General features: G+C 39.3%; 1 protein-coding gene across 4 annotated transcripts; it reads right to left on the reverse strand.

Moving 5' to 3' along the window:
• On the reverse strand, positions 1-10,949 carry RAB9A (RAB9A, member RAS oncogene family). 4 transcript variants are annotated; one of them, XM_027725214.2, is made up of 3 exons: positions 10,786-10,824; positions 5,708-5,740; positions 1-2,859 (listed from the first exon to the last, which is right to left on the reverse strand). In XM_027725214.2, exon 3 carries the CDS (start codon positions 2,823-2,825, stop codon positions 2,220-2,222), a length of 606 nt encoding a protein of 201 aa, XP_027581015.1. In that variant the 5' UTR covers positions 2,826-2,859; positions 5,708-5,740; positions 10,786-10,824; the 3' UTR covers positions 1-2,219. The 4 variants fall into 4 exon arrangements, with proteins under 4 accessions (XP_027581015.1, XP_027581018.1, XP_027581017.1 ...); XM_027725217.2 differs by lacking the exon at positions 5,708-5,740 and having other exon boundaries at positions 10,791-10,949; XM_027725216.2 differs by lacking the exon at positions 5,708-5,740 and having other exon boundaries at positions 10,786-10,949.
• Between the last annotated feature and the right edge of the window lie 1,614 nt (positions 10,950-12,563).

Genomic DNA, 12,563 nt, shown 5'->3' on the forward strand with positions numbered 1-12,563 from the left:
TACACTTCTATGGGATTATGTTTTATTTAACTTTATTAAACCTAATTCTCAGATGGAGGCTTGGTAACCATGATGTTACATGGAAAGGGGACAGATGGGAAGACACAGATGGATGCCTTGGCACAAGAAAGACCACAATGGTTCTCATCATTCAAATAAAATTGCTAAAAGGAAAAAATTAAGGTTATCTATAGTCATATACTCTAGTCACAGTACCTTCAGCTCCTGTTTTGTTTCAACCTTAATCTCTGCTAAAATGAATGTTAAAGGAAGCTTTAAGTAGTAAGGTAGTAGTTTTACAACAATTTCATGTCACTAGCTTAGTAGCCCTTAATGCAAGCAACCTTCATTTCTAAAGCTTTTTGCTCTCTCACCCTAAGATTAGGAACCATTTAGCTACGATTTTCTTCACAGATCTCTTGATTCATTGACTAGAAATTAAACATAACAGAAGTAGCAGTTCAACTTACATTTAGCTGCTCAGTGACTGAAGCTTAAAACACAGTTCTATTGCTGTATATGCAGGACTGCAAGAATGAATCAGCTTAGAAATGCACAAAAGGTAAAAAGATGTACTTTTAAGCAGGAGTAGCAGTTCTACAGAGTAAAGTTGCCCTAGACAGGTTCAAGCAAGAATACAATGCATTCAAAAAAGTGTACTAAGAGTGACAAAGAGGGTTTGTTTTTGCAAGCTTTACTTCCAAATAAGTACACCCGGTACAGACCGATCAGATACTTCAAGAGAAAATGCTTGCTGGTATCGTATTCTCAATAAAGGCTTTTCTACTGGAACAAAAAAGTTGCTGTACAGAAAGCAGTTGTTTAATGAATAACATGGCCTGTCCTACAGGCCTCAGACTTCCTTTTTCAGTCCACAAGATGTGTACCTGTGTGCCTGTCAGCAGTCAGATTACAGATGGAAGCAGTAGTGCACTATCAGTTTTGCTACTGCTAGGACAGTGGTTACTCTGAGGGCCAATACTGAACAATTTCTCATAGAAGTATTCTACTACAGACTGCACCTGAAAGCCTCAAATTACCTTCTGTGGTTTTGTCTGCATGACTGCAAAAAAGACTCCATTAAACAGAGAATTTGCTCCTGTTCATCATTATGAAATGAGTTCAGTAATATAAAAGATATTATCTTAAATGTACAAGTCCATATCCTAAAACAGCAATTTAAATAAGGGTCAAATTCAGCTCAAACACTATCTATATAACTATTATATACTTGTATTAGGCTGAAAGCTGTCAAAATCTACTGTAAGTCAAGAGCTTCCTGAGTTCTCTACATATTGCCAATCCTTAGTTCACAGTGCAGGTTATTACTGGTCAACACATTCATAGCTCAGGTTAACAGGAACAAGAGGTTTGGAACTTTAAGGCTGTACACTAAAAATTTTCCTAAAAAATGTCATAATGTGGATCCTTTCAAGTGCTGTTAAAGCTGACTGAATAAAGCATTTATTTTTCAAAAAATGGTTGGTTATACTTAAGTTACTCAATTTTTCGCCTTATTGATCAGAAACATGCTAGAATGGACTTAAGGCAAAGACACATTAGCTTTAAAAATCATCAGTATTTTGAATTAAACTGCTGGAAAAATTAGTGCAGCATTAGAAGAGTAAATGAAAAGAAAATGGACATTAAATATGTAGGAAATTTATTTCCTACTTAAAAACCTACATAAATTACAGCAACATTAGGTAATTAGAAGACCTAGAGGTAATTTATGTTAACTTATAATATTTAGAGATGAAGTACCACTCACAGCAAAAGGAATGTAGTGAGACTGAAGTTTAATATCTAGCATTGTTAAGAAACTGATGTCTAATGAAACAAAAGTGGAATGCTGGTTTCATAAAAATATACACATATAAAAGTATCTTTGTGCCTGAATTCCAGAACAGTTTCTCCAAAGTAGTGCTTCCAGAACTTTCAAGTTTTAATTATATTCAAAGTATTTATCATTTGAATAAAGTTGACAAATTACATTCTTATATTATGTTTTTACTTGACATCTTCCTAAACAGAAAGTGTCACTAATTCAGTAACAGGTCACTCATGAAGGGAATTTTTTTTTTCTCCCCCATGAAAGCAGCAGAATATTACAATTTTAATATTAGAGTGAAACCCATTTGTTATTTTATCTACTACACCTTCCCCATTCGTTTATAGAGCAAGCTAGTCAACAGTAATTTGGCAAAAAGAAATTTAAGTCAACAACAAGATGAACTGGGTTTCGGTTTCCGATGAAGGTTTACTGTATCTGTTTGAATAAAGTGATCTGATCTATCTTCAGAGGCTAGAACTCTTCTAACAGCTTCTTCAAAGGCTGCTGCAACATTAGTGGCATCTTTTGCACTGGTTTCAAAATAGGGATGGTTGCCATTATTCCTGCACCAGTCTTGGGCTTCTTCTGTAGACACCTGCCTTTCATCAATATCAACTTTGTTACCCAGTATCACAAAAGGGAAACTTTCAGGCTCCTTGACATCTGCATAGTAAATGAATTCTTTCTTCCAGTTGCTTAAGTTTTGGAAGCTTTGAGAATCATCCACACTGAAGGTTAGCAGGCAACAGTCAGAACCTCTATAGAAAGGAGTCCGCAAGCTCCTAAATCGTTCCTGACCTGCTGTGTCCCATATCTGCATTGTAACAAAATGTCCATCGACTTCCAACTCTTTATTTAAGAATTCCACACCTATTGTATGAAACAGCTGTGCATCAAACTTGTTGGTGACATATCTGTTCATCAGCGAACTCTTCCCAACGCCACCATCTCCCAGCAGTATTACTTTAAGGAGCGATGATTTTGCTGCCATTGTTACAGGAAAAGATCCTCCTGATTCCCTAGACCTGTAAAGATTAAGAAAATCATTAAAAAGGAAAGTCGTAAGCAGCAAATTTTGCACACAGAAATATCTAGAATGTGTAAAAGTCCACCAACATCAAGTTTCATGTACGAAAGCAAAAGGATACACTAAAGAGGTAAAGTCTAGATACTCCAATAAGAATATCCTCTCAAAAATACCGTGTATAAGAGGTGTCTCTTCCACAAACTGCAATCTGCATGGCAGTCTAAGCAGTACACTGCATGAATTACTGGTCTGCCACTTAAAACACTTAAAAGCCCCAAACTCTTCAAATCACCCCCCCTTTGTGCAGAAGGAGTATCACATCACATTTAACAAGTGCAATGATTCATTTATGTTCACTGAAAAAGATCCATGAAAAAAAAGTGGAGTGAGAAAACTTTATAGAGCATAAATAAACTTCAGTGCTGTACTTCATTAGCAAAGTTATTCTAAACCAACTCATTGGGAACACAGTTATCTATAGAACAAATGCAAATGCTGTAATTTTATTTTAAAAGTCATATGACTAGATATCAGTAGACAAACATTCAATATTTTATAGTTTACTCCTTGCACAACAGCATTGATGAACGGAATACTATTACAATTCCTAAGAAAGCAAATTCACTGTTGCTACTTCAATGGTACTCAAGATGCCAGATACTGAGGTCAAGCCTACTCTGACAGTTCAGTTAGTAGGTGTCAACTTCCCATAGTAAAAATGTCAAAACGTCTGGAAGTGCTAGGGAATAATCTGGCTGCCAGCATAGGGATGGCAACTAATGAAGGCTTTTTAACTGTCAGACTTAAAAAATAAATTTTAAAAAACACAAAACCTCTAGCATTAAAGTAGTTTGCTCATCAGTGCTTTGTACCAGCCCAACCTTTGCTATCACCGCCACAGTGTTTATCTAATACTGTAAAATGGTGTTTTAATTGCTTGGGGGTAAAGTTTCATTTTAACAAGCCCAAACTTAAGTTTCTCTATGAGGAGAACTGCTGTTTCTAAACTTGCCTGATAGTAAAAGAGCTCAAAGTATTCAGCCCAAACAGGCTTCTCTGAAAATAGCATCTATTTAAAATGGAAATGGGTCATAAGTTGCCTAGTCTGTCTCTTTCCTTTGAAGGAAGGAATGCGGTCTTGCTAGTTGTAATTAGTGTTACTGGCATATACATCACCCACAGAGTATGACTCTAGAATTAATACCTGACACAAGCTGGCATTAGAGTCATATGACTCTATGCCGCCTTACAATCAAGGCCTACATCGGGAGTGAGAAATTTCAGGAATTTTTATATCAGTGACTTTCCATCTTTGAGTGTTTATTTGCTAGATACAACCTACAGTAAGACAGAAGGAATACTTTGAAGCCTCAACACAAAGAAATTTCAAAATATAAGGACCTGGCTGCTTCCATTAAAGATCTGTTCAGAGCAAGTAATTTAATCAATTCGTATTGTGTAATTAATAACAATATTTATAAATCTTTAATTTTGTACAGATTTGTATCACAACAATGTTAAAACTGCATAGGAGCAACAAGTAGATTGTTCATTTACCCTTCAGAGAGCTAGGGGATAACTGCTATGGCTCAGGGTATGAACACATACATTTTAATGTACGTGAAAAGCCTTAGCAGAGTCACTGGACTACCTGCATATGAGTTACAGATTCTATGCTTAACTCTTGAAAATGGTCCTGTGTATTCATTTATCTCCCTCATTTCTACTGCTGGTTAATGAATAAGTTATCTAAGCTACACCATTAGATAGGAGCTCCTTCTTAATAAATAATGCTTTCATGAGAACAGAGGGTACTGAATGTTCTCCTGTTCTTCCACTCCAGTGTAGGGAACAAGCTATAATTTATTTTTTCTGTCCTACAGAAGTTCCCTAGATGACACAATGTGAATAAATAACTGGCTTAAGTAGTTCTGACTGGTACTAAGCACTTGTTTCTTTAGCTTCTGCATTTTAAACAATGGCAGTTATTATCACAGAATTGTCCATGAGGCCACAGTTTAAACAAAATACAGGTAAGGAAAGTGTTAACAGTATCTAGTACTTTCACGCATAAAGAACCTGCAAAAGTTATTTTGCACAATTCCAGCTATGTGGGCCATTACAGTGAGGTGTAAGAGACTGATGACCATCAAATTAGTTTTACTGGGCAGACAATTACACACCAACCACAAACTATTAAAAGTGTCTTTTCAACTGGAACAAACTGGTCCTTTCACACAAAGGCTACAGAAATAGTCTTCCCAGGACTAACCGAAACTAACTATCTCAACCGGATATTGCAGGACACCTTACTTTTCAAAACATTCAGCTTCCAAATCAGAAACTGTCATGCTAGGCTAGCTTTTAAGTTTTTGTCAAGTTTTTAATACAAAATAATGGAATATATATTCAGTCATTTAAATAAGTGCTTACAAGCTGGACCTGAAGCAGCAAAGAAGCATGTTAAAAGTATTAAGAAGTATTTTTGTTTGAAAGCAGCAAAGTCTTTATACAATTATAGTTTTATTACTATATAAGGGACTCATCTGCAGCCTCAGTGATTATGTGATTTAGATATCTGCTGAACCAGAGTGGTAGTTTCCAGCACAGTAGACTGCTGCATTTTTTCTCTGCTTACACATCTTTAGATAAGATTTTTAAAAAGCTCAATTTTTGTAATTGTTTTTCAGTTCAACAAAGAAAACTATAAAATACTTAAGACACTTGGAGAATTAATGTTATTTATCCTATTACATACTTTGGACTTATCTGTATAATGTGATTTTCGAAAGTATTTTTGGAAGGGATGGTCAACATCTGATACCATGTTTCTGAAGATTTATTACCTTAATTGTTCAGTTTAAATCATCATTCACCATCTGAAAACAAAACAAAAGCTTAATTCCTAATGTGCACCTGATTGTACATCAGAAACTGCAAGACAGAATTACAGGTAACTATTTGTTCCAGTTATTTCTTACTGAGCTGCACAAATAGTTTAAAGTAAAAGTAGTCTCAACCTACTACACAGAGGAGTCTGTAACAAGAATTTTCCCTCATGTTCCTCTATCATTTCAATATTCAAAGAAAGTCAGAGCAAATAAATAAAAAGCATCCCCACTCAGGTTCATTTTGATAATGATTTCTGAATTGCTTCCACCTACTTAGAAGGACTCAAGCGCTTAAATCACTGACTTCAATATTCCTGTTAAAAACAGGGACCATTTTCTACTAAATATAATTTCTAACATGATCATATGCCATAATACAAAAAGTAAATTAACTGTGCCTTTCAGGATGTCCCTTTTAAACAGTGAAATGAATTGCAAGTCAAACATTTCCATTATCAGTCCAAATATTTGCTGTCAAGACTAAAGACAACATGCTAAGTAACCTCAGAAAAATCAGTTTGCGTTACAAAATTTGTGATTCTCAGTCCCTCAAAGCTTAGTGAAACACCACTGCCTTGTCTAGTCTATCCATCTAGACTGTCTTATTTCTTAGTCTACAGACTTGTATTTTTTAACTACAAAAATAATTTCATAGATTAAGGATGATCTGCTCACACCAGAGTACTGAAGGTTGAAGACAAATGATGAATTTAAGTTCTCTCTATGGAAAAAGTGTTTGCCAACACAGTAACTGCATTGTATCTATGATGTCAGCAAGCTACAACCCCACATAAACTATTAAGCAAATCAAGTCAATCGGACCTATTTATAATTTCACTTTCACCACACTGATAGCAGCCACCACAGCACACCATGAAAAAATCCAGTCAAACAGAAAAACACACATAGGAACTGATATCTCACTTCCACTCCCCCTTATTTCAATAAGGCATCAAAAACTGGATCTGTTGAAATACCACCACTGACTTCCCTCAGCATTCTTGAGGAAATAGATGTAAAGGACACTTCTAATTTCCAGACTATTGTTTTTCCACTTGTATCTACTTTCTGCCTTGGAAACAGGCAACAAAATTTATTTCAATCAGCATTTTCATTCAGTGGTCACTGATGAACCAACCATCTGCTGTACAAAAGCAAGACTAAACCCAAAGGTTTTCTTGAAGATATGCGGTACACTGTCCTTTAACTGGAGCTGTTAGAGAACACCTATTTGACTTGGAGAAGGATAAAGTAAGACAGAATCAAGTTTGTTCCAACTAATCATGTTTAATTACAACCTAATACACTTTCAGCCAAGACTTATTGAAAAAAGGGGACATCTTTGATTTAAGAAAAAACCCACTGAAGTTACCAACAAGCAGAATTAGCAGTTCCACATAAGTTATGTCAGCAAACTAACCCTGTGTCATAACTTCCTATCCTCAAATTTACACATACACAGTATATCCATTTCAGCTTTGAAGCTTTTTCACAGCTTTATTTGCTAAGCCACCTTATTTTGTTAAACACTGGCATCAGATATTAATAGTTTAAAAAGACATACCAACACTTCAAGTATTCTGACTGACAGAAACACTCAGCTTTCAATAGAAATGTAAATTCACTACCTCATTAGTCATTAATTGCTGCTCTGTAAAATATCTGAAAAGAAGTCCCAAGAACTATCAGAGTTGTGGCACAAGGGGCACAATCCAAAACTATGTAGTTTTCAACACTTACTATTTGTGGAGTTTTTACATCTCTAAACTTGTTGCTTATAGCAGATCTGCAATTTTCCAAAAATCTGAAAAGAAAGGACAGAAGCAAATCTTCTCACTTTTCTCCCCTTAGCCAATCCTTGTTCTTATATCTAGGAGGCAGTGGTTTACGCCCTGGCCAATTAAGTGGCACAAAAATGGTTTTTTTAATGCATAAGAGGCCACAAGTCTGTTTGACCTTGAAAGAATTTTCGCTCAATTCAAAGGAAAACATCCAGATACAAAGTCAAGATGCTATACGCTTTGTACTTTTGAACATGTTACAAGCACAAACATTATTCAGCCTCCAAATTGACCCTCCCCTCCACAGGGCACTGATGTAACAGCTGCGGATCAGGAACACCCCTTTACTGACAGCCACCTGTCAGCTGCCTAGTTCTCCGGAAGCCTGGAAGCCCTTCAATCATTCAGCTCCACCTATCAAAGTCCTAATCTCTTTGCAAGTCTTCCTTCCTATGAAGACAGTCCGTGTTTTCTTTCAGAGAGATGTTTAAGAATTTGCTGGAAGGTTATCTGAAAAGTGCCTCTATTTTAAGCAGCCTAGACATGCTTTATCTAACACGAGAATATCACTAGAATTTATTCGTAATTTCTAATATGAACCCAACCCAAACTGAACTGATATACAGCTGTTGCCACTCATTTGGATACTGAAAAAGTTGTATTTAGCAGCTTCTTTATAAGCTTGTTTTTAACTCCTATGTAGTTCAGGACTGTAGTTCAAACAGTTGCCTGGCATGACTCAGGACTATGAATGAAGCAGCAGCCAAGGGGAGGAATCCTCCAGTACCCATAACCCTTGGATCATGAAATCATCCCAGTACCTACTGCCAGAATCACTTCTTTTATTCTAACTTCTATCTAGACACAAAGTCAATCAGCAAAACTTGTCAGGAGAAACACACCTCTGCCAGTTTAATCTTACAGAGACCCGGCTTCAATTCCTACATCATTCCCCAGGTTGAAGTAGAATGAGCAAACTATTATTTATTGGGATTTAATCAGAGCTGACATTTCTCAGCAGCTCACAGTTAAGCATCTTCCAACTTAAATATTCTATTACTTGCAGCCAATTTCAAAACACCCTTCAGCGCTGCTGCTCTTGGTCCAACATTTCTAACAATGCATCAGCTATTTGACATTCTCCTTGCAACCTACTTCTCTGTTACTTCTTCCACTCTTTCAATAACTTATCCAACAATTATTTCTGCTCATATGTGCTCATCTTATTCTCTTGCATTAGTATCCCTTTTCCTTCAAGGAATCTTAGTAATAGCAGCCTCTATTGGTCAGGCTACATTGTACATTCATATTCTTCCCAGTATAACTATGTGACGAAGGCCCATCCCTAAGGCATTAAGTGGGTTATACTGTACCAGGCCAACATACTGTCTACTCTGTAGAGAACGGAAACAAAAACAAAACACCAAGGAGAATGAACATTATTTAAAAAAAAACAAACAAACAAAAAAAACAACCCTAAGGACTTCTTACAAACCTTTCTGCTGGGAAGCTTTTATTCATTGTGAAATGTTTATGTAAAATTCCAATCCTAAGGAGCTGAAAAATCTGTTTCTCATGATTTATTACTAGATTGACACAAAATAAAACAAAGCTTGAAATCTAAATATCTTATTTGACTCTCTGCACATATTTTTAACTTAAGGAAATGGAAGGTTGGTTTGAGCACTGAAAAGCAAAACAAGGACTGCTAGAGTTTGGGGTTTTTTACTATACACTGTCACTTTTTAACTTCACAGAAAAGGTGTTACTAAAATTAAGACAGTGAACAGAGCTCCATACAATCTGAAAGAAGACAGAGGAAAAGAAGAGTTCATTATAAATTTGATGTTGGTATGAAACACAGATATAGCTGTACAACCCTTCGGTTAGGTTTCTCTGGAAATAAAAGTATTTTGGGTATGTCTGAGAAACAGCTCTCTCTCCAGTCTGCCATTACAGCTTGTTACCTGATAAGCTACTATAAAGTCATGGAAAAATAGAAAAACAAAAAAAATCATAAAGAGAAAAAAAAACACCTACACCAAAAAACCCCAGCCATGCAAAACAACCCTTGCTCTAAAAAAAGCAAGCACTGACAACTTCAGTGTTGCACAACAGTTTAAAAGTAAAGACAAATAAAACCCACATGCTTATTTAGTATAGCTGTAAGTTATTGTGGACAAGAAGGAAAACAACGTGTAGGACGGGAGGCTGCATAACAGCTAACTGCAGACAAGTGTTTTAAATCCTGACCAAAATTTAGCCAAGAAATCCCCTACTTGCCTATCCCACCCAAGTTAATAAAAATTAAGTGCTCTCTACGTAGCTCATTACATGTAACCTTGCTATAAAGGCCACTCACAGAGGTTCTTAGAACTAGTTTTTCTGCACTTTTCTGTTATCCACTCAATTGTTTTGCACAAGTCAGATGCAATACGGAATCACTTGCACTGCCCACTAACCACCCAGACGTAAACGATTCGCCCATCGTGCCCTATCTCTATTCCTGCCCTCCCCAGTCATCCCCACACCTGAGCCCGCACAGCCACCTGCCACCACTGGAAACTCCACAGGCCCCGCAGAGGGGCTGGATCGAGCCTCTGGTTCAAAAAAGAAGAACTGAAACCCAAGGGCACCCCGAGCAGTTCTGTCCGTCTTCAGCACAGAATCACAGAATCGATTAGACTGGAAAACACCTCGAAGATCATCCAGCCTATGACCGAACACCACCATCTCAAGCAGATTATGGCACACCACTCATTGATACGTCCAGTCCTTCCTTAAACACCTCCAGGGTCGCTGACCCCACCGCCCCCGTGGGAAGCCCATTCCAAGTACACAGCAGTGAGAAAAGGTGATCAAGAGAACTCTAATATTTCTTCTTTTTCCGATCTGAAACGTGTTGAGGACACAGGTACGAAACCGAGCTTCACCCTGACAGATCAGAGATTCTTATCGGTGCTGAGGAAGCCCTGCCGGGCCGGAGCCGGCTGGGAACCGCCTACCAGGAGCCGCGTCCCAGAGGAGCCACCGCCTGTCCTGGAGTCACGGGATCCCGGATCACACCACATTCCCCGCCACCCGCACCGGCCCCGGGGAGCGCACGGCGCCCTCTCCCACCGCGGCCCCGGCCGCGGCTGCCCTCCCGCTCCCCAGGTGCGCCAGGGAGCCACGGGGAGCGCCCGGGAGCACGGACAGCGCCGGGGGAGCGAGCGGGGACCGCGGCGGCGAGAGGAAGGAAAAGAACGCAACCTCACTGGGCTCCAGGCCGCGGGAAGGGGACTGCCGCCGCTCCCGGGCGCGCTGGGGAAGCCGATCCCTGCCTGCGGGAAGGGGCTGTGCCTGCTCCTGCCGCCGGTCCCGGGCCCGATCCCGCTCCCGGGCTGCGCCACCGCCGGGCGCTGGGCGAGGAGGGAACATGGCGGAGCGGGCAGGGGAGGGGCCACCATCACGTGATCCGCGCCGCGCGCGCACGGCCCCGCCCGCCGGCACAGAGGCCCCGCCCCCAGCTTGAGGCGTCTGCTCAGCCCGGCGCTGCGGGAGGCGGCGATGGGAGAGGGAATGGGAAATGGGAATGGCTATGGCTGTGCCCACAGCCAGCGCACGGCATGGCTGGGCCTGTCGAGGGCCATACCTCTCATCGATCACTATCGTGTGACGTCTGAGAGCGGCCCACCGTTCTGCTGGAAACAGATAACACTTACTTGCTCCAGAACGCTCTGCATCATTAAACCCTAAAACGCCTAAAACCATTTGGAGGTCAGAGTTATTTATTAAAGGCAGTAGAATCATAGAATCAGCCGGGTTGGAAACCTGACCTCTAAGATCATCAAGTCCAACCCTTGTAGTCTCACTGTGCTCCACATTAAGGACCCCAGGCAAGCAAACTCGCGACTGTAAGGCAGCTTCACTTTACAAGCAGAAACATTGAAAACTATACTTGCGTCAATGAAAGAATTAATCGAAATACAAAGCACACTATTTAAAAAGAGTAGCCAGGCACTTTTTTTTTTTCCCTGTAGTAATTCAGAATAACAATGACTTGACTGTTTAAACAAGATCATGGGAAAAAAGGCTAAAGAAGCTGGTGATAGTATTTTCTGTGCTCTTACAACTCACCACTAGGATAGGGCAAAATATAATTAAAATGAAAAGAGCAGAAATTAAAGAGGTTCCCACATCATCAAGAGGAATAGGTGGTGACAGTACACCCATTAGCTCAAACAGTCATCACATGCTTCCGATCATAAGGGAGATGCAATCAGACTGGAATTGCCACTTGGCAGAGTCGTTTTGTTTTGGATCAGACCTACAGCATGGCCCAAGGAGTGGAAAACAAGATCTCAGTGCCATCAAAAAGAGATGTCTCCTATTGACAGGAGCAGGATTATTAAAAGGCAGTTCATGCCAGAGGCAAATCTGATGACACGAGATCCATTCTCATTTAACAAAGCTGGACTTCGAAAATTTTCAAGTACTTTATTCCTGGGATCTGCTTTCATTCAGCACTAAAGTAAAACACAAATAAGTGCTGGAGAGGTAGAAAAATGGACTCTTTAAATTAAGATAATTCTAAGACATAAAAGTTCTGATCAGTAATGGCATAATTTTGTGATTTTAAAAGAAAAAATTCTTCATTTAGAAGTAGAAGAAATAATTACTCTATTTTCACTTCATGCCTTGTGGGGTGAAGTTACCATGTTTTTGTTTTGAGACAGCATTGGTTCTCAGACACTTGGATATATTTAAGGAAATTTAGAAGCACATTTTTAAGGTCATCTAGTCCAATCCCCCTGCAGTGAGCAGGGATATCTTTAACTAGGTCAGGTTGCTCAGAGCCCCATCCAGTCTGATCTTGAATGTTTCCAGGAATAGGGCACCTACCAGCTCTCTGGGCAACCTGTTCCAGTGTTCCACCACCCTCATTGTAACAATCAGATTCGTAGTCTGAATATAGTCAGTTTGTCCAGTCTGAATCTAGGCTCCTTTAGTTTAAAACTGTTACCTCTTGTCCTACTGCAACAGGCCCT

The sequence above is a fragment of the Pipra filicauda genome, unplaced genomic scaffold (genome assembly GCF_003945595.2).
Source record: "Pipra filicauda isolate LSUMZ 115617 unplaced genomic scaffold, ASM394559v2 scaffold180_size1756469_pilon, whole genome shotgun sequence".
In the NCBI taxonomy this organism is placed as follows: Eukaryota; Metazoa; Chordata; class Aves; order Passeriformes; family Pipridae; genus Pipra; species Pipra filicauda.

Bases quoted from the DNA above. Each gene is read 5' to 3' on its own strand.
- RAB9A (XM_039379931.1), bottom strand. From the start codon at position 5,678: ATGTTGACCATCCCTTCCAAAAATACTTTCGAAAATCACATTATACAG. The intron at 2,860-5,619 runs GTATGTAATAGG...TAATCTTTACAG, and splicing joins ATTATACAGATAAGTCCAAA to GTCTAGGGAATCAGGAGGAT.